Source organism: Aulostomus chinensis, chromosome 6, assembly GCF_037954235.1.
Source record: "Aulostomus chinensis isolate RoL2024-O1b breed Wild chromosome 6, RoL_Achi_v1.0, whole genome shotgun sequence".
NCBI classification, from domain to species: domain Eukaryota; kingdom Metazoa; phylum Chordata; class Actinopteri; order Syngnathiformes; family Aulostomidae; genus Aulostomus; species Aulostomus chinensis.
Window position 1 is genome coordinate 7,409,263 of NC_141325.1, and position 26,365 is coordinate 7,435,627.

Genomic DNA, 26,365 nt, shown 5'->3' on the forward strand with positions numbered 1-26,365 from the left:
GTACGGGGGGTGATTAGTGCCACTGAGAGCGCCTCAGGAATAAGCCTGTTAGCGTCTGGACAGGCAAGCGCAGTAGTACCTTACGGTCCTGGAGGTGGAGAAAGACTGAATGCGCTTCGACTCACGTGTCACATACTGGTGTAACAAGAAATCAGAGTAATAATCAAACGAATACTTGAGAATGCATGACATAAATTAAAGGGGAAAACCATTTGCCAATTTAAAAAAAAAAATCATTTATTCCATGCATATATAATGCGATATAATAAGCATATGCACAATAAAGCAGTTGGTTGTAAGTGAGAAAAAGTCACATTACACATGTACTGGTGAGTACTAACTGTTTGCAAAGCAAATAGCAAGTATGTGAAGTACTACTGTTATATACTGATAATCTAATATACAGTCAGTGGTGGGTATAGAATTTCTGAACTAAAATTTACTTTGCAGTAAACTGCTTGATTTGTGTTAAGATTTTTTTGGTATGTCATCCATCCTGACATTGGTGGCATCTTTGTGTTTCAGTTCTTATTGCCTGGTTTTCATTTCTGTAAAAAGTGTCTTCCATTCATGAGACACCGATAGCAGTAAAAATTCTGTTTTGTGATTGCGAAGTGTTCAGTCGAGCTTTTACATCTTGTCAGTAGATACACACAAAAGCTACAAACTCAATAATTGAAGGTTGTCATCACAAAATATGTTCCACTGTATCCTGGTATGACTGAAATACTGAGTGTCGTCCCTACAGAGGCGTGTGTGTGTGTGTGTGTGCGCGCGCACCACATTTATGTATGTTCAGGGCCTCAACTGGTAAATTACTATAAACTACTGCATGTACTTATGCTGTGAAACTGCACTGACAGAATACAAACTCCAGCCATGAAGTAATACAGGTTTAACATTTATTGACACAACAAAACGTTTAATAGACACACAAGACAAAGAGCATCAAGACAGCTGCTCTACAACAACGAGAATCATCCACGTGCCAGAGTGACAAAAAGTCCAACCAGGAGATTTCAGGGATTAGTTGCTCCTCTCTGGTCAAGGTCGTTGTTCAGATATTAGAAACGGACAAAAACAATCCGGTACAATCTTAAGAGGAAAACCTACAGACCTTCAACCACCTGTGGCACGTGATAAACTGTGAATATACGCATTTGTAAAGTGAACTCTACTTAATATGATCTTAAATCCTATTTGGAAAACAAAACAAACAACAACAAAAAAAAGAATACTACTTCAACACAAGTGGGTAGAAGACACTGCTTTAAAAGCCAACTCATCATGACAAGACGTAGCACTAGAGCTCGCCAGATATGATTAGAATAATCAAAATATTACTAGAGTATTCAAGACAAATGTTCAACAGTATAAAAAGACAATATAACATTTCTTTTCTTGATCAAAGATGCATAAAGTTATCAAATTGGTTCCTTAAGCCCTTTTTAACAAAATAATCTTTCAAAGTGCTTTAGGTTACGTGGAGATGCAGAAACCGACGGGAACACTGAGAAACACCCGCGAATGTAAAAACAGGGGCGGCGACTAAATAAAGATGAAGTAATGAGGTTAAATCCAACAAATGCACACTGACAAACTCATGTGACTGATGTTCCCCACAATGAGCATGACATTAAAATAAAAAGGAATTAATTTAGACGAGATAAAAATGAGTTATAATTTATCCGTTGAGGCTGGATGTTAGAGACACATCTTAAAAGAAAGCAGAATATACACGGCGAAACCAAATCAGTCAGATTAAAAAAAACAAACAAACAAACGTGAAATTAACCAACGCGTGTACTGCTAGATATCACTACTCAAACAGGCACTTATCAGATAGTTATACGTTTCTTTTTTTTTTTTCCTTTAAGTGTGCAAAAAAGATAAAAATGAAAAGCAGAGAAGGAAATTTGGTTCTTTTTCTCCAGATGTTCCGGCTCTCACTCTTCCTGCTGCTCATCATTCTGCTTCTTGGGTAGCTGCAAATGTGACAGATTGAAATGATCCTTTATGAATCTGGTGCTGTCTATTTACATAAAAACATGTGCATTTTTACTTTACATTTATGGAGGAGTTTTAACAAATTCTAGCGTGAATGCATTTTCATAATGACTTTTCCGCCCACAGTGTTTTCAGTCCATTCACATGGACCATTGAAACCATCATCAATCAACCAGCCTACAGAGGAGCAGAGGGTACGATTTATATATTCATATATACTACTATCAGTGTACCTTTGAAATGGGGTTCCTTCTGTTCCCTCTCCCTTCTTTGTTTTCTGGTAGATGTAATCTGGTGGACAAAAAACATCCAAATTAGGATTCAAAACACACTAATTTGACAGATCGCTTGGTATATCATAGAAATCTGGCCTCCATTGGACTGAATGGATTTACCCCTTTAGAGCTTCAGAGCTGGATTTCTCAGCGTCACAGAAGGACGACGGCGCCGCCTCCGTTTCTCTGCCATGCTGAGCTCTGCTTTTTCCAGAAACGTCACAGTTGGACTTCTTTTGACTCTGTAGTCCGATGTAGCCTCTGGGCCATTCCCTTAGGTTCTGTCCTGGTGGTAGATCTCGGTCGAACCCGAAGTCCTCCCCCAAGAAGTCAGCTGTAAAATATCACGGCACACAAAATATATTCAGAAAAATACTGACAATCGTGTGCATGGTGGGTATCACTCATGCAAAATTTAGGAGCGTTATATTCAACAATACTCAGGAGTGTCGAGCTTTTCATGGTACAAACAAAATCTACGCCCAAATGCTCATGGTGGGAGTGTACATCACAAATGCACATAAATATTATCACTAACAGAATACACAACAATTTTAATCCATAATGTACTCGGTTTTATGCACGGTTGCCTTAAAAATACAATTCAAATATGAGGGAAACGACACATGATGTTAAATTAGCTGACAATTAGCAGGTTTAAACTTCAGATCCAATGAAAGGTTGTTGTTTTTTTATAACATAATTTCTACTCGGGTCGTAGAGTAATACGCCTCAAAAGTCAAGTCAGTCGTAATCACAGGATACTGCAGGAGAGTGTCAGAGTCTGTCGACCAGCGGTCACATGACCTCCTCATGTTCAACACCTACAAGCGTGTCTGTGCATTACCTTGGTGCTTTATTCTCCTCTGAAAGTCTGGAGACATCTGTGCAAAGGCGTCATTTGCAGGGTTCAGTGGTTTTTTGATCGATGCTTTAGTTATGTTATTGAGTGGAAAGGCTGTAGGAGGGCGCATGTCGCATTTGTCCTGGAAACACAGTGACACAAACAAAACAAAAATGGCATCACAAAACACGAGAACAAATATACCCAACAAATATACTGACATACCTAACTGTAGAATAATTTCAGACAGAAAAACAGTACTAAGAAGCTTAAAGATAGAAAGCCAGAATATGTTCAACTCTCTCTAACTTGGTGTTGACATACCTGATGGTGAAAAACAATGGCTTCCTCTAGAGCAACGCCGCAGAATTCACATGGAATGACCACATCGCCCTCTAGTGGACTGGCTGGGGGACTGTAGGAGGCCGGGGAGACTGAGCGAGGGAAAGTTGGGATGTTGGAAGCGAGCGTGTTTGGAAGGCTGTGCATCAGCCCTGAAGCATTCCTGCTCATCCTGTCCTCTTTAGGCGGAGATGAGGGCTGCTTGCTGAAGGACGCAAAGGCAGAGGCGGGGCTACAACCAGTCTGAAACAAAGAGAGAGGGAGAGATGAGGACCACATGTTGGAGGGCTGCAGCTGACCTGCATGTTCTGTAACCCAGATAACGTCAGCAGGCAGACCGAACAGGTCTAAGCCTGTTCCTTAGGCCTTTGTTGCATTTTTCTTTTTTGTACACACTTCACAAATTAACAGTACCTTGTGTGCATTTTAAAATAGCCAAGTAAGTATACTCATGATACCATTTGTTTATTATATACGATTATCGTACAAAATGATAGTCATATGATATGTTCTGCAGTAACATGAACCAAAAAGTCTGTATTAGCTATGATTGAGCCCAAAGTTAGCAGGCAGGCTCATTAGCGTGCAACACAACTGGAGGATTAAAGTCCTTTCTCAGACCTGATGCAAAATGAGGTCGTCTTCAGGAAACAGCTCTTCGCAAAACTCACAAGGAAGCATGATGTCTGTACAGAAAAGGAAAGAGAAAAAGTTCAGGTCACTAACAAACTGACAGAATTATCGGACACCATATGTAGGTGCATGCCACGTAAGTACAATATCAACAGATTTCTGTTACAAATGAGAAATGTTCCCCTCCCCAAAGTTCTAAATCAACATTAATTGGACCTGTTTGATCGAGGTCCTGGACTGGACTTGTGCCTGTAGTGAAGTTTGGGTAATTGTTGTTGGGGGTAGAGAGTTGACAACCAACAGAGGTGTTCGATGTCCTTCCGATCGTGTGGTCCCAGATGTCACTCCACGGATTACCCTCCACACCTCCAGCCACTGATTCTCTATCACTCTGCAGGCTGAGAGCCAACATGTAGTCCAGGCCTGATGAATCCTCATCTTGAGTCTGGCTACTGACTGGCCATGTGCTGCTGCCATGACTTAGGAAATCCCTCTGCTCCAGCACTGTCACCAAAACAAATCACAGCAGTCATTTATACGGAGATGATGAAAAACTAAAAGCTGTGACTGAGATCTGGTCTTTCAGTCAGTCCGACCTGATCTGATCCATTATCAGGGATTTTTAATCAATACAAGGTGATCTATTCTGGTCAGTTTTAATCAACAGAATATCAACATGTCCCAGCTAAATACACTGAGGAGTTCCCCAATGAAGTTGCTACACTTGGTTACAGATCTTTACTTTTTGTGTTGCTACTGTATTTATTTTACCCTTCATTTGAATTCATATGCTTCAGGCAAATAGAATAACAGCAACTACACAGAAGAACTGTGTAAAAACAAGCACAATCTGTTTGAAAATAATTGAATTCCTGACTGTGTGAGAGGCAAAGTGAGGCAGCCATGCCACATCGTGCTTTTTCTCCATTACACAATAAAGTAAATCAATGTGAATCCATCACTCTGCATGCAGTGTAGCTGATAACGGAGCTGGTGTAGCAGAACACAGACCTGCTCCACTGATGCCATATGCAGGCTGTGTGATCGGATATTTTAAGCATCAGGAAAACGGCCGTTAAAGATGAACTCACATTGGGTAAATGTTGTATTCCTCGGCCCTGGATTCTTCCAGTCTCCTGAGGATTGTGATTGCGTTGAATTGTTATAAATACTGGAATCAAAAGGCCGAGGGAAAGGCTGATGTTTCGCTGCACTGATGTTGTTATCCTTGGGGCCCCTCTCCTGGGCTCTTAGCAGGTTTCGGATGGAGTGGGCTTCAAACCACGCCTCTGGAGACTGCATTTCTGCCTGACTGCGACTTGCACAACTGTTGTTCCTCTCTTGAGGTGATGTGGGACTTCCACACAGGATCGGATGCACGGCTCGTTCCCTCAACATTACGTTGCACTTGCAGTGTGGACAGGGCTCCGTGCGTGCACCACAATAATCTTCATGCTCTTTGGACTGACTGAGCACAAGCTCCAATTCACAGTATTGGCAAGGGACCAGACGCTGCAAACACTCAGAGCTCTGCAAGAGGCACAAGTTTTGAAAAAAGCACAATGAGTGAATTGAATCCCAACACTGAACTTCACGCCATTTAAAAAAAAACTTCTTCAGACATACCTGGTGAACATCAATACGGTTCTTCTCAATCTTCAGGCCACACTTGCATGTAATCTGAGATACAGGGGAGTCATAAAAGAGGTCTGTCAAACACTGAGTTGGAAAACACAAAGACACATTATGCTGTTAAGATGCCTTTTTGTCTTTTCTACGGGTTCTGCCTCACCATTTTTTCTTACTTCACTCACACAAACTGATGTCCACACCTCCCACCTGATCAAATTATGGAAAAATTAGGAATCGGGCACTTAAGTATTTCCAGAGCATATCTAACTCCCAAAAAAAGAGGGGAAAAAACATGGTGTACAGTGTAATCTTCAAAATTATTTTGATCTTTAATCATTATTAGGCTTGTTATAATTTTATCACATCTGGTTGGCTTAATTTAACGGTGGGACAAATTTGGCCCAGTGCCCCACTTTGGGCAGCCCCAAAATAGCCGGTTCCTGTAGGGTGCAGTCTAAATGTCGGTGCTCTATCTTGCCAGCCTATTTTCTATTGACACTGAAATTGAATAACCAGAGAACATGTAAGAAAAAGAGAAAAAAATTCAGTTCATATAGGTCTGACTTCTAGGTTTGTTAGAAATACTGAGATAAATGTGGACAGCAGTTTTTTCAGGGCCTTCTACCACACACATACATACACAATGCCTATCAATTAAATCAGAATATGTTGAGGTTTTACCTGTGTATGCTCCTGCTGCTTGTGCTCCTGAAGGTCTGACCGGGGCACTGGCTCCTGACATACGTCACACAGGGCGATGTTCCTCCGACAGTGGATCTCATGGGTAGTGAAATTAGCTTCTGGAATATCATGCTTGCTAAAGGTATTAATAAAATGACCTATGATTACCTGTGATTGGCAACAATTGTGAATTTATTGCAAACCTTAAATATCGTTTTATTTAACTTACTTACCAATTGCCACAGAACTGTGTATTTTCATCGGCCATGACTTTACTGAAGCCTGCGAACAGAGAGCGATGTTTATTGATGACAGCCTGGGTTGATATGTCAGGAGACAGCAAGCATTAAAAGGCTAGCTTAGATACAGGCAAGTAGCATAGCTTTAACTTCAGTTCGATCAAAATGGCCGAGCACATTTAAAAATAGCCCCGTGAATGATCAGAGCTACGTGAAAAGGGTACAGCAAACTACTGCAGTTAGCAAGGGACACTAGCTGACAGCTCTGTCGCTTTGCTCGCTCACCCAGAGTTCGCCGTCGGGTAGCTAACGTTAGCTGACAGCGATGGCCTTCATTAACATGGACACTCCTCGTAAATCTCAATCAACAAGCATCTTCAACCTAAGATGGCAGAATATTTTTTTTTATCCACCGCAACAGAGTGAAACAATGTTTGCTGTATTACCTGGTGCTAACTCTGTAGCTCTGCGTAACCGTTAGCAACCTTAGCGTAGCTTTAACTTAGCTAATGCTAATTTTGCTCTTTAAAAACTAACCTGGTGGCTATCATACCGAGAAGCTATTGTATGCTCGGGTCGGGGATCTGTCACCCGCTCCAGGCAACAAAAACAACCTTAGAGCCGTTGTGAGGTTAAATTTGTCACTCAAATCACCTCTAAGTAATGATATATAACCAAAGGGAAAGTCGTAGGCGACAGCTATTTGACGATAGCCTGAGAAATACTTTATTTCCTCCTGGCTCTGTCAATATATTGAGCTCCGGGTGAATACGACCCGAGTTTGACTTCTCAGGATGTCCACGTACGTATCCACTCCGCCTCACTGCAATATCAAACCAAATCCTGCAACCGCGGCTTATTATTTCAGCCTGTTACACCAACATCAAGTTAGATAGTGTTTTGAATTCGAAATGTTTTATCGTGTTTAGGACTACAGCTAATGCTAACTGTAAGTCAAGACTGAGGGTGAAAGATCTCTACATTGCCACCTTCCTTTCTTAGCACGACGTTGATTGGCTGAATAAACTCGGTGCGCTTATAAAAGCGTCTCGGGTAATAATACTGTAGATCATTGCGAGCCTGCCACGATCAATAATGAGCGAGAGACAAAATCGTGTTAAAAAGGTAGGTGAGGGAAAAATGCTTGTGAAAAACGAAGGAGTATGAAATGGTGAGAGCTAAGGCGTGGTTCGTCGTTTCAGTCTATTTTATTAATTCGCAACACAAAAATGCAATTAAAGAATTCCCCACATGCTTCAAATGTTTAAAATATTAATTCCATGACCCTAAAAACCTTTGTGTGTGAACAAGTGTGTACCCAGGGTCATTGTTGAAGACCTTTTTGTTCTTATCACACTCATCTTTGTTTAACTAACTTCCATCCATCCATCCATTTTCTACCACTTATCCTGTTAAGGGTCGCAGGGGGGAGGAGTCTATCCCAGCAGCCTTCGGGCAAGATGCGGGGTTCACCCTGGACAGATGACCAGTCCATCACAGGGCAAACACATACAGACAACCATTCACACTCACAGCCATACCCAGGGTCAATTTAGAGTATCAATCAGCCTTGTCCTAAAATTTCAAATAAAAGAGTCATAGCTATAAAGAGAAAAGGGCTTTGACAGAAATACCTTACATGTGAAATCAAGACAATGTTGAGCCCCACATTTCTTATTTAATATATTCCAGATAGATTCCACAACAGCCAACAAAAAGGCAGTGAGATGCTGCATTCACGCAAACTGCTAACAAATACTTTGCTAAAAGTTTGGCTTGAGATGTGTTTCTTTGCTTCAATCCTTGAGGCTCATGACAAAATACATGCAAGGTGACATCACCAGAGTATGCAACAAATAAAAATGAACACAGCAATGTCATTTCAGTTTTTTATTGAATTTTTAATCTGTCAATACTGTCACATCAGACACTTTCATTTTTGTAAAGGCACAAATTTGTTCAGATAAAACACTGATCTTATTTACAGCAAATGTTTTGGACTCAGTACATACATCTGTGCACCCCCTCCCATTCAAAACAAGCACCCACAGATTGGACCATTACTGTAAATATATTCCACTTTTAAATTCATTTCAAAGCCCTGATTTCACTTACCCAAAAAGTTTTTAAAAAATTACTACGTAATATGAAATGCATCTCTATACCAAAACTTAAACACAAATGTGAGAAAACCAATATATTTTTTTTAAATATGTGGACAAAATCTCTAAAATATAACCAGGTCTTGTAATATATATTGACAGGAACAGACTATCAACTAGTAAGAGGAAACTTGAGGGTTTTTCAAGCAACCTAAGGGATTCATGAGAGGATAAATCACAGTTACAAGGAATGCTTTACACCTTTGTCTTGGTTAGAAAACAATCATCGTTCAAAAGAAGTAAATCATAAAACTGGCTGGCTCCTGCTGAATCACTCTCACGACTCTGCTTTCAGATTGGTTACATGATTGTCCCGACAGGAAATAAGGTCCAAAGGAAACATTTCCCTTGTTCAAACATTACCAAATAAAACGTGCATTAGAATCCTAGATGCACTTGTTTGTAAAAAGAAGGCAGCACAAACAGCCCTGCTGCTGTAGCCTGAGTTAAGGACAGGAAATGCGCACGATAACTACACGTGCATCAAGACATCTGTGGGAAAACTACATACAATCTCAGCTCACTTATCCCTTTGTGCACAGGTGCAAGAGATCTATTTTCCAACCTGGGGGGGGGGGGTTCTAAAACAATAAAATAACAGCATAATAAACGATAAAAGTACCAGCATTTAGGGAAACCCACATTTGGAGCTCCACAAATTATCGGCACCACTGAAATGAAACTAATAATTCACATTAAACTATTTCTGCTATTTTTACCATTACAACTCCATTATAGGGCCGTGATCAAGCAAAGTGGCTAATAATAACTATACAGCAGGTTAAGCATCTGTATGGGCACTGTAATTTGCATTTGACGATTTCAAATTACACGACTATACTCATGAAAACAGCTGCAAAATGATCATATCAAAAATATTGCATGATCTACATGGAAATGAAAACTACAATGCAGCCTGACGTGGTGTATTTGTGAGGCAAGAACAAAGGCATGTGATAGTACATCTCTTCGTACTGGACTGTATCAAGGAACGTGTCCATAGAAACTGTGTTCACACGTGTGGAACACATGATACAACTGAACTGTATGTTGGCGCCTCGCTACACAGTAGACTGAGCACGCCATGTGTTTGCAAAGCATCTTTCTTCTTGATGTCTTTCTTGATTTTTGCACTGTACACTAACAACATAAGTATTTTCTTTTAAATGCTAAGAATGGAATATTTGGTCAGTCATTTCAAAATGAAAATTAAAAAAAACCCTATCAATAGGTGAGGGGAAAAAAAAAAAAAACATACACAAAACTTTGAAGAAAAAAAAAAATTTCACTTTAACTTTAAAGTCCTTGGTCCAATAAAAAAAACTCAGTAGGTTTCTCTCACGGTCCCGTGAAAAAATACATTTAGTACACTGTGCTGTTACATGATCTCGGCAGACAAAAATAAAAAATAAAAAAAAAGGCTCAAAGACAGCATGTAAGAGTAGAGGAAGAATAGACGGAAGAAGACAGGAGAACTGTTCAGGTGAAAGAAAAGAAGAAAAGAAGGCACACATGTCAAAGAGTTGAGACCAGAACTCACAGAGGTAGCAGAGGTCACAAAGATGGACGATGGTGAAAAAGAAACTCTAGGAGCGTTTTCACACCTCCAGCTCTGGTTCAAATTAGTTGACGAGTTTGTAAACTGGCAAGTATTTCTGCCTTGGTTCGGTTTGTCTAGACACAAATATCTAAGCGAGCAACCGCGTGGCCGCAAGTCAGAAAACGCAGGCAGGAGGTGCTGTGTTATTGACTCGTGCTTACTTCTTGTTTGTTTTTTTTATTTCTTCTCCTATACAAGCTGCTATAGCTCGCAGAGTTCACCTGTTGAGTTGGATGGAGTTCAGATCATGTTCATACCACAAACTCACCATACCAGAGTTTACCTGTAACCAGACTAGAACCGCCTCTTCAACCTGGTCTCAGTTTGCTTTAAAATCTAATGGGTGTGGTTGCCGTTTTCACACCGGCCCAGATGAACCGCACCAAGGAGGGAAAACACACCAGAGTTTGAATCAACCGGGCTAAACAGGGCAGGTGTGAAAACGCATTCAACAACAGGAGACGTGGGATGAAACGTCTATCTGTCCTTCGATCCAAGCTTCTCAATCAAGTCCTGGAGAGGAGCAAGCTCTCGCCGGTCAATGAGGTTGAACTCCTACACCGCCACCAACAAAAACAAATATGAGTTGGCTGGTTAAATTTCATCATCTAAGACAGTTTCATAAGACAATTTCTTTCTGCTCACACGCACTAGTCGGGCTTCCATCAATTTATTTTGATTTGTATCCTGAAGCATCGGAGTTCGATGGAAACTGATGGTTTCAACAGTCGTCATCTTCACGTATATTCCCAATTTCTGCCCTCATCTCCATTCCACATGTCAAATACTGACTGGTACTTCAGAATAATTACTATCTGTCACACCTAAATAATTCTTCAAAGACTTTGCTTTGTGTTTTTTGTTCTTCTTCTTCTCTATTCCAAGCATTTATTTACTCCAAACCGATTGATAGAAACACACCGAACAAACATTTCCCTCTTCTCTTTGGGATGTTTCAACAGTTTGTTTAAAGTAGAGATAATGTTGTTCTGGTAAAAAGAGACAAAGCAGCCATTATACAGACGGAGGCGTAACACATTTATCAAGTTGAGCAACAATTTCTCTCAGTGAGGAAGGAGAGTGAAATGGTCAGTCTAGAGCAGAGGATGCGCCAAAATGACTTAAAGTGACTTGTTGTTCAGTTACCGATGCTTGTATGGACGTCCAAACAAAGAAACTGACCTTAAGTTAAACTTAAGTGACGGGACAGAACAATTCCTATTTTGTTATGTGATGCAAAGTTACATGTACCATGAAGATTCTGGCCGTACGGCCCATCCTTGTATGTCTAAGCTACACTATACTGATGGTAGTTGCATCATACTTGCCATCTTGTCTGGATACACCAAAGTATTGCAGGATGTTACATACAATGAGGTGGAAGATGATTTCCTGTAAAATGCCCCTTTGCTCTCTGGTTTTCTCCTCTCAGTATCGTGCTAGAGCTCCCGTTGCAGCAACAATGAAAGGGTCACAGTCTGTCCCAGCGTCATTCCTGATCACTGTGTGACCGGTTTTCAAATCATACGTGTACTTGCTGATATTTTTAAGAAAATGTTGCAGTATCTGGGTCAGCAGAAAAGCGCCTGAGCCTGTCTCTCCCGGCACATCAGCAACGTGAAGTGAGCATCTGAATGAAAGGACCGTCAACCTCAGGCTGAAGCGGAGTGACTCACCTGGACAAAGAAAATGAAGTGCTTGAAGGAGGTGTTGAGGTGAGCCTCCTCCTGCAGCTGCATCACAGAGTCAAAGTGTTGATGGTAGATGTGAGCGTAAACCCTGAACAGACGCTTCAGGATGGTTTTGGCCACAGACATGAAGTTCTTGGGGAAAGGAACTCCTGCAGGATGAAAGATGGTGGAAAATGTAGATGACTTCATCTGTTCTTACCTCCTCCGACCATCTCTGCCTCAGACTTGCACGAAAGATTCTTCGATGACCAGTGTGTAGAAGCACCTAGCTGCACCTCACCTCTCTAATAACCGACGGTACTGCTGCTAATCTTCGTATCACCCTACATTCGTCAAGACTTGGGATTTCAAACTTCTCACAACATGAAATTGTTACCTAGTACCAGCAACCACTTCTTGAAAAACCACCCTGCAGATGTTATTCTCCAACTGCTCAAACACAGGTAGGAAAGAGGAAACAAACGCCCCGACCAACATGATTAAAGTCCCTGGAGATTATCAACTATCTACAGCCAGAGAGAGAGGAAGCAGAATAGCACGCACACATCTGAACACAGACACACACACACACACACGCGCGCGCATGCACGCACAGAACCCAGCAACTCTGGAAATACAGTCACTGTGACAGGAGATTAGAATGTCGAGAACTGGGATTTAAATTTGAGCATGACTGACTTTATTTGCATCGATAATTAAGAGATAGCCACAGTGCGTGAGGAGTTGACCTTTTTCCTCCGATTCCTAACCTCAGTTTGCTCTTCAGAATGTAAACAATTTATTAGCCAATAAACTCAACGAACCTAAACCCCATCATCCCTCAGTAACCCATGTTTTGTTCCTGTCTGTGAGTTTCAAACTGCACGTTTTGGATATTTCAGATCTTTACTGTTGCTCACAACCCAGTCATTGTGTGCACATGTAGTACCATTGTAAAACCTGCGACCTGTTGCTCTCTTGCTTGCCACGGGGAATTATTCCAAAGCAAAAATCAGAGAAGTAAATTCAGTATATTGAACTTTTCATGGGAGGCATCTCAAGCTTGATGGGGAGAAGCTCAAGTCCAGGTGACCTTTTGTGTCATTCGTGTTCAGGCCAACATGAATACGATTCTTAAGTCATCAAGTCAAGTCATGTGACCCACTCGAGTCTACAGCTACACCAAACAAGGTAATAGAAATACCGGAGGAACAAATACTGTCAAGGTTTTTTGAACTCGCAAATGAAAGAAGAACATAGTGCCTGGTATTGGCTAGACAAGTAAAAGTAAATCTATCACATAAGTTTAATTTTCAAACATGAAAAAAGGAGTCAAAATGATCTAAACAGACCATATAAAAAGGTAAATAACAGTGTTGTTTGGTCTGCTTGAGAACAATGACTGTGACATATTTGTTGATGATGCTCCTTCCTGTTTGTTCTGCTGTATGAACATAACACACATCTGCAACCACCACAGAGCTTTAAATAAAATCAAACCGCACCGATCTTAGAGGGGAAGAGTGTCTCATCATCCAGCTGATCCTGGACCCAGGTCATCAGGTAGTCGATGTACTTGGGAGCGGAGCATTTGATGGGCTTCTTGATGTTGGTACCATCAGCCCAGTGGTACTCATATCTGCAGAGAGGGAAGACCAACATCACCAGATCTGATATTAAAGACCTGAATCAAAGGTGTCAGTAGGCCGATGGTAAAAGCTCTACATGACATTCGCTGCTCCTCTTTCTCTGTCTGACCGTAAAAAAAATAAAAATTTGGTAGAAGATGAAGTAAAACAAAAAAAGAGCAGGAGGAGGAAATGCGGCATTATCTACCATCATATTCTTGACAGTGGCAGGAAACGAAGCAGACACTCTTCCTTTTGATTAGACAGAACACAGACAGTCTTGGCAGGAGAGAGGGTAGAGGAAGTAGCAAATCTAGATTATGGCTAAACAGCATCTAAAGGGGCCACATGCCAAGTTTATTTCCTGTTTACCTCATGTGACAGATATTTCATTCAGTTTACCATTGAAGATCTGAATCTCTGGATCCTTTATATTTAACTTGGCAAATAGTCTCCCAAAAAAAGGACCAACAGGCCAAACAATGAGCCATTTACATTGCATGATGATCCGCCATTTTAATGCAATAATCTATCATAAACAAATCAGGTTTAGTGGTGATCTCCAATGCACTTCCATTACTGGACTTTCTGTTACGTTTAATTCAATACATCGTCTCAGATCCACATGTGGCTACATATGGGGACATAATCAACAACTCATGACTAAAGCTCAACTTGAAGGGGCTCCCCAGTAGGCTATACGAGCGGAACTGATGGTCATCTAACTCATGTTTCCACCAAGCCTTTTAAAGTTGCTTCTTCCTGATAATGACGTAATGCAGACATCAGCCTAAAATATTTTGCCTCGTTTCCCTTTATTCAGTGGCACTGGTCAAATGACGCACTTTCCAAGATTTTAGTAGAGATTTGTGGTCATCAGTCTTCTATTTGGCAACAAAATTTGGTTCTTTTGGCTTAAGTTAAAAAAAAAGGACTTTTCAGGTGCTATGTGAAGTCACCATGCGTGCGTGCGTGATGGTTACCTCGGCCCAGCAGACATAACAGAGCAACTGGTCTCAGTGCAAAACTCGGTGATGGTGCCATACAGCATGTTGATCTGGTTGAAGAAATCCACAGCTGAAAGAAATGATCCATGATAGTTTTACCCACAAAATGTTGCAAACAGCGATCTTAAGATCGGTAATAGACCACAAAGCCCCAAAAATATTCTTCCTCATCATGTGCTGATACAGTATCATTGGTCTTCTGTAAAATTAGAGCTGAGAAATCAGAGTTATATGCATTTCAAGAATAATTTACACATTTCTCAGCGGTGGATGAGTTTGTATAACATCAGGGATCATCGTCTCACACCCTTCTTTGATGCAAACATTCAGCTTTCCAGAAGACACCATTTTTAAGCACATATTTGCTACATTCATCCACCCACTGTTGACTGCTATCCACTCGTTGAGATCCTCTCCCTCTGGAAGCATGACAGCCTGTCTCAGGTTCCCACTCCCCAGTGTTGCCTCAGCATGTTTCAGCAGCTCGTATTGATGGGAGCCCTCTGGGATGTTCTTCTTGGGCTTGAAGGTCTTGGATGAGCGACTGCTACTGGAAAGAAACATCAGTGGAGCTGAACAGCTGTCTGGATGTGAGGGTATGCTCCTGTTGGGCCTCTTGGTTTGTGTTTTTCTATGACCAGTTGCATTCAAGTATTGTGATACCCGTGTTATCATCATTAAAAGCGGAAATCAGCCTTGTACTCGTGATGTGTAATCGGTTCCACATTTGTCTCACCAATGCTCAGGAGTTTAAGAGTGACTAACAGTTTTGTCATGTCAAAAGTTAGTTTAGCAGACAGGAAAAGTGACAGTACCACAAAGTCACGAACGTTTAACAATCTTACACTTGTCGACAACTACTTTAAGAAAACAAAGGTGTGAATGATGACTAATTCTGTCAACCTATTTAGGAATATCATACCAGACGGAAGAGTGGCTAACCAACGGTATGCTAACCATAAAGCTAGCCAACTTAGCACGTAGTTTCATAGTTGGCATTTGCTGGACACTATAGCCAGATATACACAATCAACAGACAATATTAAGATGAGAAGTGTTTCCCTTAGCTAGAACAAGACTTTTAGAGTTACTATGATAGCAACAGCTGGCAGAGTTGCTTTCCGTGTCTTATTTTGACTTCCCTTAGTGGAACTTTGTAGAACCCTAGCTAACCGCAAGCTTCGGCTGTAACTTAATTAGCAAGCGATTGCTAACTTTACTTACAACAGGAAGCTCATCTTGGCGAAGCAGTTGGCGGAGAGCCTCGATTACAACTCCAAACTCCGGTGTGGTTAACCGATATTAGTTATAAAATTGCACACTAGGGGCCCCACTTGCCAGCGTTGTCTGCTCACACTATCGTTGAGGCTAACTGAACTGCACCCACAGAGGCTCTTCCTCTGTCGGCTCTCTGTAGCAGCCCGGGCGGTGAACTGTCGCCCCCTGCTGGGTATCTATAGCCACTACTACTGCCCTCGACATACCTGTGAGCGTCTACGGATGTCTATTCATTTATATCTGTTTTATACCTGTGATGAAAATGTGTCTGTTGGTTCATTTTGAAATAAAAAACACAGCAAATACTTTTTTAAATTTATTTGAAACTAAACCAAACTATTTATTAATTTTACTAATCTATTTTTTAAAAGTCTCCATTTATAAATCTGCTTCAATAAAAGCAAGGAATATTGACCTTTGATTGATATTGACCTTACATGAGTATCAAAAGTGAAGTTTACATCATCGCCTTCTTAAAATGATCGCCTCTGTCATTTTTTTCAAGTTTTTTTGAAAACACAAAATTGGAGACAAAACATCATAAAGGATAGATTTAGGCGAAAAAATGGCAATTACTTTATGAAGGTCCTGACATGACATTTTTGTATATCTGTGCTGCTGGGAGTGTTCACCGCTGGAGTCATCAGTCATACATCAGTCAGGGACCCCCCCCCCCCCCCCCCATCTTCTTAGCTAAATCCTCACCAATGTGTTCAGATAAACGCAGAGGAATAAAGCACAATATTTCCTTTAAAATGTGGAGGAGTAAAAAAAAAAAAATGTAGTCACCTAAAAATGGATAGACATTGCACCTGTGACAAAACAAAAGAAATACTTTTAACTTTCCACAGGTGAAGTTAGTAAACTAAACCACGGTACGATCCGCGTTTCTATGGTGAAGGGGAGTGGCGCCACTTTTGCGTGATGCAAGCACCGCGCGTGAAGGGGGAAGGGCTTTAAAAGCTTTCTGCGCTCCTCTCCCTGACGCACAGACGACGCTCTGTCAGGCCGGCCGTGTGTGTGTGTGTCTCGCCATCTGCCGTGGTGTGTCTTCTCCTCTCAGGCGCCAAGGATGGCAGCGGTCAGGACTCTCAGGAAACTGTGCCAACACTCCCGGCATCAAGTCTGTAAGCTGCACACGTCCGCCTGGAGGTGAGTTCGACCTGCATGTTGCCTCTCCTGCAAGCAGACTGCATTTAACACCATCGTACGCGCTTTAGCTGTCAAAAATGAGCGGGATATTACTTTTTTATACGCTCTCTCATAGGCTAGGGTCCTCTATTATTACTGGATGGTTGATGTGATCGAGAATTGAATCGTCGGGTTTATTATGTGGGATTGTACTGAATGTCCGCAGTTGGTCACATTTCAATGCGCCCCTAGTGGCTTGCCGGTAACACTGCAGCAGCCTGCTGGCTGATGAAATCTGCCTGAGTGTTTGCATCCTGTGGCTCCTGGAGCACTTTTCAGATGGAGATCGAGGTGTTGGTGTGCAGACTTGGAGGGGACATGCACGTGCACCGTGGCCTGAACGGCTCGGATGCATCTAGAAGAGCTTGAGGGAGCAGGGCGGATTTACTGCAGAAAATATCCGTGCAAGCACCGAGATGCATCTTGTTAAGTGACATTCCCGTGCAGTTAATTACGGACACTGGCTGCATGACTTAAATGAATAACTTATTCAACACAAGCCTCGAGGCAACCTCATGTGGACTAGGAGGCACAAAATAGACCGTAACCCAATAGTTTCACCACACCACGCAGCTGGGAACACAGACACAGGCTCTCGTAAGACGGCACTTGTCCAGCAGCTCGTATCAGCTGATTTTATGAGGTGATGGGTGGGTGTCTCCCTGGTAATGACACTGTACATTTGAAAGCAGATACCACGACCACACACACATACACACACACACACACACACACACACACACGCACTTGGCTGCTCTGTATTCTCGACACATTTTTCTCTGTGACTCTGGCCCCCATGGCCTCACCACAAACATTTGATACTGTTCTGTCAGGCTTAATTTCTTCGGCAGAGGGAGCGGGTGGTTACGTCACGGTGGATGACCCGTAACCCCTCAATTATTGGATCCTGCCGTCTGCGTTGCATAACACATTTGGATAAAGCAACCAGACAAGTCATGCCAGTTTACATGCTGCCTCTACTTCAGCTGACTCCACTGAGTTCTGATCCAGATTCTTCTTTTTTAATGTTTACAAACGAAGGTCTTGCTTTGGATGTACTGTAACTTAACAGTACACTTGTTGGTGAATTAAATGTCTGAGTGAGGTGGCAGTGGGGGGAGTCTAATTTTAGAGGCTGGAACTGGTCCTTGCCAAGGCTGCCTGGTGAAGATATATTACAAGGCTGATCATGTTCAGGAGGAGCTGGGTTTAGATTAGCGCTAGAGCGTAAGAATGTTATCGTACAGCGGTCTGATGTCTTCCTGATTTATGTAAAATACTGACTTTTTCTTGGTTACAACCTCTCAGAATGCAAAGATCTGAGTCTTTTCTATTTTAAAATTGCATTTTTATCTTTTATGGCCAATAAAATTTTTTTAAATGGAGTTTGGTCTCTTCATGTTTTATACTTGAAAGGAAAAAAACTTCTAGATTAACAATCCAAGCAGCAGTTTGAGAATAGTCTGTTTGTCTCCTGTGCCCACCAACCCTCAGGCAAGAGGCGGTGGTCATCTCAGGAAAGAAACTAGCACGGCAGATTCGGGAGGAGGCCCGGACTGATGTGGAGAACTGGGTTTTAGCAGGTCACAGACGACCCCATCTGAGTGTGATCCTCGTTGGCGACAACCCAGCCAGCCACTCCTACGTCCTGAATAAGACCCGAGCGGCAGCGGATGTCGGTAAGGATGAAACAAACCACGACCTCGGACGTGCAAGGGAAGAAATGGTTTTCTGGGATCTGACCCATTTCTGTCTCCACCTCTGTCCTCCCAAGGAATCTCTAGTGAGACCATCCTCAAGCATTCAGACATCAGTGAAGAAGAGTTACTTGACCTGATCTTCAAACTCAACTCGGACCACCGTGTGGACGGCCTGCTGGTGCAGCTGCCTCTGCCAGGTATCAAGACCTGCCTGTGGACCCTGAATTTACTTTGTTCCATGCACACAGTGTTGGAATATCACTGCGTTTACATGCACAAGATAAGATAACAACGTGCTTCATTACAAAAACATCTTTGTGTCCGGGGAAGTTGGATGAGTGCAATATCACGTGTTAGCAATTTACATGGCAGCATTAAGCGAGCACATGTATGCCTCTGGCTGTAATCACACAGGATGCAAGATGACACCAAATCACAACCTGCTGGAAAAACCGTGTCTCAACACACATTCCAGATACGCTGTATACATGTCCAAATTTAGAACAATAGTGGAATATTTGCCTGCAAGGACGGTTAGCTAGAGTCTTTTACACCCCCCCTCAAAAAAAAGTGAGTAATAGTGAAATTTTGATTGCATGTAAATGTAGTCAGTGACTGACATCAGTCGTCTTGCATCCTCTGTTATCGTTTATTTCCCTGCTAAATGCAGAACGCCTCCAGTACCTGGGCTCGAGTAAGAAGCCTTTATGACCTAAACGACAAACCTCCTCTCTACCTCGTCACAGACCACATCGATGAACGCACAATCTGTAATGCGGTGGCCCCTACCAAGGATGTGGATGGCTTCCACGTAGTTAACGTGGGTCGCATGTGCCTGGATCAGTCCACCATGCTGCCCGCCACTCCCTGGGGAGTTTGGGAAATTATCAAACGAACAGGTAAGAGCATGTCTTTCCCTTGTTTGAATGTTTCTTGGACAATTCTCTGAATTAACCGCTGGAGTTCTCATCTTCCAGGTATTCCTACACTTGGCAAGAATGTTGTAGTGGCAGGACGTTCCAAAAATGTGGGGATGCCAATCGCTATGTTACTGCATACAGACGGGCGCCATGAGAGACCCGGAGGTAGTATCACTGAGAGGGTTTCTTCTTCGGTCTAAAGATGGCGAGATGCAAATACTTAATGATATTTCTGTTGCAGGGGACGCCACGGTCACCATTTCTCACCGTTACACTCCAAAGGAGCAACTTCGCCAACACACTCAGATTGCTGATATTGTTGTTGCTGCTGCAGGTTTGTAACATCGGCATCTGCTTGAATCATATCTGTCCTGAGGGATGTGAGTTTTCCAACTGTGCTGTGCGTCTCCCACACTAACAGGGATTCCAAACCTCATTACTGCCGACATGATTAAAGAGGGAGCAGCCGTGATTGACGTTGGGATAAACAGAGTACAGGATCCCATCACTGGAAAGAGCAGGCTGGTCGGAGATGTGGATTTTGAAGGTAACGTGAAGGTGGTTGTGGTTCTACAGAGGCGTACTTGGTGACTTGGGTCTATCTGTAACGTTCTTTTTTCTTTTCTTGCACAGGTGTGAGGCAGAAGGCGGGCTTCATCACCCCAGTGCCTGGCGGTGTGGGACCCATGACTGTGGCCATGCTCATGAAGAACACTATCAAAGCAGCTAAAAATGTTCTACTCTTTCCCCCAGAAAGGATTCGCATGGCGGCTGTGTCCTAATGAGGCAGGACTGACCCAGCTACAGTGACACATTCCACCTCCTAATTCTTTTACTTTCTTGCACATGGACTGGAAAGATGATAGCTTTAAAGCTGACATTTGAACCTCTCCTAATGTCAAGTCCAATCATGTTAGACTGTTACATTCATTCATGCAGCTGCATGTTCTATGTAACAGGGTTCTCAGTATTTTTCATTTGCAACGTATTCCTGTGGGATTGAGGATTTGAAAAGAATCTTGACTGTTTTATTTATTGCTACAGCGACTTAATATCTAAATCTGAATGAAGGTGGGCTACCATATGAACCTCTTCACAGGTTTACAGTCAAAATTGAGCAATGTGACGCCTGTTTCTTTCTGTTAGTGTAGCCTTATGTATCAAGCGCGATAAGGGCTAACATCATCAGGAACAAATGTTTCAGTATTCAAGCTTTAAAGATTCACAATTGCCTTTGTATGAAAACTTTTAAAATAAATATTACAAGTATCTTCTCACATTGATGCTTTCTGTGGAAGCAAATTGTCTCTTTTTACTGGACTTCTTCCAAATATACAGTAGCTTGCGCCCTCCGGCAACTGTGGAGGTGTCACTGGGGAAAGATGATCTCCTGGCAGCTCTTGTGTAATGTTGCCATCTATCCCTGTCTTCTGACCCGGATCCAACCTGGTACTGACGTGACAAATCCGTCATCAACATGTCAGACCTCTCTGCTAATTATGGACCCATAGAGTGGATCTTGTCTGTGTACGGCCAGGCTGATAAATTTTGTAGCCGCAATATATAATTTATTCTCAAAATTTAGATTTCAGCCTAAAGATATGTTTTCCTATTGTTTGATAAATACATGGCCATAAAAATGTGAATCCTTCCTACACTTAAATTTAGTGGGAAGAATTTTTTCTCATGGCCCCAAATCAATCAAATTAAAGTAAAAAGATATCCTGTGGCCACAATTTTAGTACAACTGAGGGCACCAGTTTTATCTTCTGATCACTAATTGATCACTTCTAGGAAACATTTAGTAAATTCCCCAGCTGGTCATAGCTCACCAAAATGTAATCAAAATGCAAGATCAACTTCTATCTTGTGGCCAAAGAATAATTATTTCCCTGTGTGGTTGCTCCAGGGCTCCACAGATAATGGAGTTCTCGCTCAACCAAAGTTAAATCCCTCACTTTTAAAATTCCCTCATTTACATCGATAAATTCACTGGGGTTTTTTGTCATACCCTGGAATAAATGAGCCAGTCAGCTCTAAAGAGCCGTTCACAGTCCTGTAACCCACTGACCTACTTTGGTGAAGAAGCAACAGTCTGGGCAGCCAGGATGAGATGATTAGTTGGAGCCTGTTGTTGGGGACATGACTTGACCTTTATACACAAAAGGTCAGATTCCCAGAGACTTTCTTTCATCGGTTGTTTAGCATCGGCTAAAGTAGTTCAGATGGCCTGGATGCACTCATTTGACCTGGTCATCACGTTGACCTCTGAGACTAAATAGTTTGGACTTCCCCCTCTCTAAATCAAGTCGGGTTCTGGGGCTGGACTCACGGGTCTAACGGATGGGGCTATTTTATGTGGCTTTATTATATTAGTAGATTTTAAGTGTCATATGGGGCTGCACAGTGGTGCAGTGGTCAGCACTGTGGCCTCACAGCAAGAAGGTTCCGGGTTTGAGTCCTGGCTCGGGCGCGGGATCTTTCTGTGTGGAGTCTGCATGTTCTCCCTGTTCCTGCGTGGGTTCTCTCCAGGTACTCCGGCTTCCTCCCACAGTCCAAAAACATGCAATTTGGGGAATAGGCTGATTGGATTCTCTAAATTGACCGTAGGTATGAATGTGAGTGTGAATGCTTGTTCGTCTTTGTGTGTTGGCCCTGCGATGGACTGGCGACCTGTCCAGGGTGAACCCCGCCTCTCGCCCGTAGATGCTGGGATAGGCTCCAGCCCCCCCGCAACCCTTACTAGTAAGGAATAAGCGGAAGACAGCGATGGATGGATGAATGGATTTTTCTACCTTTGTCCTTGCTGCCAGCCAGCACTTTGAGTTACCAGACCAACAACATTCCAGAGACAGTCGTCACTGTCACTGTCGCCATTAAAGATTTTCAAGAAGAAAACAAGGAATGAGGAAGAGTTTAAGGGAAGTTCCTACAAACCAGCGTCGTCAACCTTTTTCCAATGTGATTAAATCAAAAGGTGGAAGCATTCGTCTCTCAAACCCAGTTCCTGGAGAAGGCTGCATGGGCCTCACACACCTAAAACCTAGGGTTTAATCGTCTAAAGGGACCTCCACAGGGAGAGGGAGAGATTTCATTTACCGTTGATGACAATTAGAAACAGAAAAGAAAAATGGTTTATTTATAGTACATGGAAGCACATTTGACCTGATCTGTAGCCTTAAATATCTTCTAGAAATGTCTGCAAGCTGACACGCTGCTGACCTCTGGTCTCAACTGAACAACATTATTGCAATGGCTCTTCTCACTCCTTTTTGAATACATCATTTATTTTCTGTTTTTCTGTGTCTTTTTATTATTTTCTTTTTCTCATTGTTCATCTCTATATTATGTTGTGCAAATAATTTGTTTAGTAGCCTTCAGGAAGCCTTGAACTATTTGTAATATTTACATATTTGGAATAAACAGTACAAACAAAATTTCAGAGAATAACTATGGTGGCGAAGCAACAATTAGCTGATGCTACAACCCTTGTATAATCAAGGCCAGTTGAAGACGCTGAGCTTGTTAGTGTGTGCTCCGGCTGCTCCGAAGTAGGAACCAGGAACCAAGATGCTGCGTTTCCCGCCGGAAATCATTTAGAGACGAACCTCCAATATCCTGTGTAGCTGCACGGTTGCTACCTGTGATGAGCTTCGGTCCAGTTTACCTCAGGGACTGAACGTTGAGTTGTTTTCTCGGCCATGGACCGCAGCAGGTGTCCGGACAGAGACGATACACAGAAAAAAGTTGAAAATAAGAAGAAGAAAAGGAGACGGTCTTCTTCCTCTTCTTCATCATCGTCTTCCTCGTCCAGCAGCCGAAGCCGGAGCAGATCGTCAAAGAAAGTGTCACATAAAAGCAAAGGTTGGGTGTTAAAAATCATTATCTTAACCGTCAGCGGCTGAAAGAGTTTTATTACTCAGTCATTGTCTGTGCTCCTCCTTCAGATGTGAAAACACAAAGAAAGAAGCGCAGAAGAAGCTCCTCGTCTTCTTCCTCCTCCTCCTCATCTTCATCCTCGTCGAGCGATGAAACCTCAAAGAGGAGGAAAAGTAAATCAAAGAAAAAGAAGCTGAAGAAGAAAAAGGCGAAGCTGAAGAAACAGATGAAAAAGGAGAAGAGGAAGAAAGAGAAGCTGAAGAAGAAGAAGGAGAAGAAGAAAATTGAACTGTCTAGTCCTCCAGCAGAGAAGAAGAAAGTAGAGCTGGTCAGTCCTCCAGTGGAGAAGCCCTCATCATTCCTGGAGCTGTGGCAGAGTGATGACGGGGCCGCCGAGCTCGGACCTGGTGGGACATCAGCGGCTCATGTTGAGCTTCGTCTTGGCCCTGGCAAAACACACTGAGAAGTTCTTTAAATTTAAAGATGCTGCAGTAGTAGAAGCTGTGATGCTCCACCCCTTTCGCTAAATCTGCCTCGAATTCAACGCTAATCTAAATTTTTAACAAAGTCTAATGGGAGATTGTCCGATCGTCAGCTACCAGGATGAAATCCAGTCAGCGCCTGACTGAGAAATACGATGACTTTTCTGCTTTCCTCTTTGAAGCAACAACAACAGCCCACTTTAGTATATTTGACTTTCCAACTGTTGCTGAGATGTTTTATGATATTTTAAGACGCTTCCAGATATAACAGGAGATTTTCAGCTTTTCTTATTTTTCATTTTCTTAGCAACAATAGTTGAGACGCAACGAATGTCTCAAATATCCCAACTGGGGTTGATCAAGATGGATAAAAGCATCGACGACTGAATATTTCCATGTCTTAGTATTTGTTGAACAAATACATCATTTATTAACTCTTTAGTAATCAAAGTACATCGCAGTGATGTACACACTCGTATTAAGTTAGAAATAAAATAGCAGCATTCTCAGTCAGTATTTTCAGACCAATCATGATCAATTCCTGCTGATTCTGTAAAATTTGAGAACATTTTGTCGAATTTCCCTCCTGCAGTCATGACGGATGAGCAGAAGGCTCGACTCTCCACTAAGAGGCCTCTCACCAAAGAGGAGTACGAGGCCCGGCAGAGTGTCATACGCAGGGTGGTGGACCCCGAAACAGGACGCACCAGGTGAGACCGTACAGCTCACCGTCGGCAGCAGGAACCATAGAAGAGTCGGCTGCCTTCTCGGCACAACTGACATTTTGACACTAGTTTGATACCTGACATTACATGCAGCATACCAGAGCTGAACTTCAGTACCCACAATTCCTCAGCATTCTCCCCACTTCCTTCTTCAACTCCCCCAAAATCCCTGATTGCATAACTTTTATAGTTTGTGAGCGACTTACATTTTTAAACTGTGTTGTCCTCCAGGCTGGTGAGGGGAGAAGGAGAGATCATTGAGGAAATAGTCAGCCGAGACCGACACAAAGAGGTCAACAAGGTACAAGAAGTCATGTGGTGAAGTGGGCAGCAGTGTTGGCTTGTCTCTAACGGTGAGCGACCACTTGTGTTGCAGCAAGCCACCAAGGGAGACGGGAACGCCTTCCAGAGGAAACTCGGGATCAACCGATAGAGGCTGCTGTGATCTAAGGAATCAGAGGAAGCCGACGTGGCTGCAGAGAGACTGAACAAGACTCTAAACCGTTTGAAAACGCTGATTTAGTACAAATTTATATCGAACCAAGTCGTAAATTCACAAAATAAAAAGGTGCATTTCCTACTCTCGAGGTACAGAGTTGCACCCATGTGGAAGCCATTCATTTCCCATAGATTGACCTTTTTGAATCAATGTTGATTAAACAGTTTGCGCATCTGATGTAGGTTTACTCTGATTTTTCCATATTTATTCTGTCCAAAGAGATGGCATGGAGGTTGGACTGCAGCTCAGACCTTCAATCTTTAATAATATCAGCTCGCTTTGTATCATCTTAACTAAACATGAACCGTGTGAGGAAGCTGATTTAAGTTCTCAAATCATCATTAGAAAAATGTCTGCTTCATCTTCACGAGTTGACTTGGCATCTTGCCAGGACGCACATTTTGTTCCCAATTGAAATAAATCAGCATTTGTCACCTGATTCAGAAAAATAAACAACCTCTTCTGTATTTTAATCATTACCTATTCACACACACACATACACACACACACAGCTGGCACCAGGATCTGCACCTGCTTCTTTTCACTGTCATGAAACTGTAATAGATTGATTAAAATGATGCCAAGAAAACACCTTCGTAATACAGATTAGAAATGCGCATCAATTAAGAGTTTGATATTTTTGTGCAGGGCAATAAAAAAAGCTTAAAAATGCAGGTTTTTCCGAATGGAGTTTGGCACAGGGCTGTGGTTCAGATCTGCTGCTTATGACCCCCTCTCTTCACTCATCACTTGGCTCTGCTTCCTCTGGATATTGTGCTGCTAAATGTCTGTAGCTTTTACAGCCAGTTTAACCGATCAGCTGGTGTTAGCTGATCCTGAGCAAACATTCTCACTTGGTGTTCCTTATTGTAGGAGTGTAGCAGGAGGGGAACATGTAAGTGACCGACACCCCTCAGTACTTCCTTCCATCTTGAACGATATTAGAAATGAATACCAGACACTTAAGTTTA

General features: G+C 42.4%; 4 protein-coding genes across 8 annotated transcripts; 2 read left to right on the forward strand and 2 right to left on the reverse strand.

Annotated features, from left to right (window-relative positions):
• Positions 1-891: 891 nt before the first annotated feature.
• Positions 892-7,561, reverse strand: trafd1 (TRAF-type zinc finger domain containing 1). Of its 4 annotated transcripts, XM_086205306.1 has the most exons (13): positions 7,191-7,561; positions 6,939-7,035; positions 6,648-6,696; positions 6,415-6,550; positions 5,728-5,781; positions 5,193-5,631; positions 4,318-4,605; positions 4,090-4,154; positions 3,451-3,711; positions 3,130-3,268; positions 2,403-2,616; positions 2,241-2,298; positions 892-1,985 (listed from the first exon to the last, which is right to left on the reverse strand). In XM_086205306.1, the coding sequence occupies exons 3-13, from the start codon at positions 6,680-6,682 to the stop codon at positions 1,947-1,949; spliced, it is 1,728 nt and encodes a 575-aa protein (XP_086061432.1). In that variant the 5' UTR covers positions 6,683-6,696; positions 6,939-7,035; positions 7,191-7,561; the 3' UTR covers positions 892-1,946. The 4 variants fall into 4 exon arrangements, with proteins under 4 accessions (XP_086061432.1, XP_086061433.1, XP_086061431.1 ...); XM_086205307.1 differs by lacking the exon at positions 6,939-7,035; XM_086205305.1 differs by lacking the exon at positions 6,939-7,035 and having other exon boundaries at positions 7,100-7,561.
• A 953-nt stretch (positions 7,562-8,514) lies between these two features.
• mob1a (MOB kinase activator 1A) lies at positions 8,515-16,136 on the reverse strand. Of its 2 annotated transcripts, none has more exons than XM_086206176.1 (6): positions 15,945-16,136; positions 15,104-15,270; positions 14,697-14,790; positions 13,591-13,724; positions 12,092-12,255; positions 8,515-10,970 (listed from the first exon to the last, which is right to left on the reverse strand). In XM_086206176.1, exons 1-6 carry the CDS (start codon positions 15,956-15,958, stop codon positions 10,893-10,895), a joined length of 651 nt encoding a protein of 216 aa, XP_086062302.1. In that variant the 5' UTR covers positions 15,959-16,136; the 3' UTR covers positions 8,515-10,892. The 2 variants fall into 2 exon arrangements, with proteins under 2 accessions (XP_086062302.1, XP_086062303.1); XM_086206177.1 differs by having other exon boundaries at positions 15,104-15,267; positions 15,945-16,135.
• An 834-nt stretch (positions 16,137-16,970) lies between these two features.
• mthfd2 (methylenetetrahydrofolate dehydrogenase (NADP+ dependent) 2, methenyltetrahydrofolate cyclohydrolase) lies at positions 16,971-21,093 on the forward strand. Its single transcript, XM_086205309.1, has 8 exons — positions 16,971-17,150; positions 18,684-18,868; positions 18,964-19,086; positions 19,636-19,788; positions 19,867-19,974; positions 20,051-20,143; positions 20,231-20,356; positions 20,443-21,093. The coding sequence occupies exons 1-8, from the start codon at positions 17,071-17,073 to the stop codon at positions 20,589-20,591; spliced, it is 1,017 nt and encodes a 338-aa protein (XP_086061435.1). The 5' UTR covers positions 16,971-17,070; the 3' UTR covers positions 20,592-21,093.
• A 2,265-nt stretch (positions 21,094-23,358) lies between these two features.
• arl6ip4 (ADP-ribosylation factor-like 6 interacting protein 4) lies at positions 23,359-25,861 on the forward strand. Its single transcript, XM_086205310.1, has 5 exons — positions 23,359-23,673; positions 23,757-24,095; positions 24,763-24,880; positions 25,127-25,196; positions 25,272-25,861. The coding sequence occupies exons 1-5, from the start codon at positions 23,511-23,513 to the stop codon at positions 25,326-25,328; spliced, it is 747 nt and encodes a 248-aa protein (XP_086061436.1). The 5' UTR covers positions 23,359-23,510; the 3' UTR covers positions 25,329-25,861.
• Positions 25,862-26,365: the final 504 nt, after the last annotated feature.

Bases quoted from the DNA above. Each gene is read 5' to 3' on its own strand.
- trafd1 (XM_086205307.1), bottom strand. From the start codon at position 6,682: ATGGCCGATGAAAATACACAGTTCTGTGGCAATTG. The intron at 5,632-5,727 runs GTATGTCTGAAG...TGCCTCTTGCAG, and splicing joins ACCGTATTGATGTTCACCAG to AGCTCTGAGTGTTTGCAGCG. The intron at 4,606-5,192 runs GTGAGTTCATCT...TTTTGGTGACAG, and splicing joins GAATACAACATTTACCCAAT to TGCTGGAGCAGAGGGATTTC.
- mob1a (XM_086206176.1), bottom strand. The intron at 13,725-14,696 runs GTAACCATCACG...CCCTCTCTGCAG, and splicing joins GTTATGTCTGCTGGGCCGAG to ATATGAGTACCACTGGGCTG. The intron at 12,256-13,590 runs GTGCGGTTTGAT...TTCATCCTGCAG, and splicing joins ACTCTTCCCCTCTAAGATCG to GAGTTCCTTTCCCCAAGAAC.
- mthfd2 (XM_086205309.1), top strand. From the start codon at position 17,071: ATGGCAGCGGTCAGGACTCTCAGGAAACTGTGCCAACACTCCCGGCAT. The intron at 19,975-20,050 runs GTAGTATCACTG...TTTCTGTTGCAG, and splicing joins GCGCCATGAGAGACCCGGAG to GGGACGCCACGGTCACCATT. The intron at 20,144-20,230 runs GTTTGTAACATC...CCACACTAACAG, and splicing joins TATTGTTGTTGCTGCTGCAG to GGATTCCAAACCTCATTACT.
- arl6ip4 (XM_086205310.1), top strand. From the start codon at position 23,511: ATGGACCGCAGCAGGTGTCCGGACAGAGACGATACACAGAAAAAAGTT. The intron at 24,881-25,126 runs GTGAGACCGTAC...GTTGTCCTCCAG, and splicing joins CCCGAAACAGGACGCACCAG to GCTGGTGAGGGGAGAAGGAG. The intron at 25,197-25,271 runs GTACAAGAAGTC...CTTGTGTTGCAG, and splicing joins GACACAAAGAGGTCAACAAG to CAAGCCACCAAGGGAGACGG.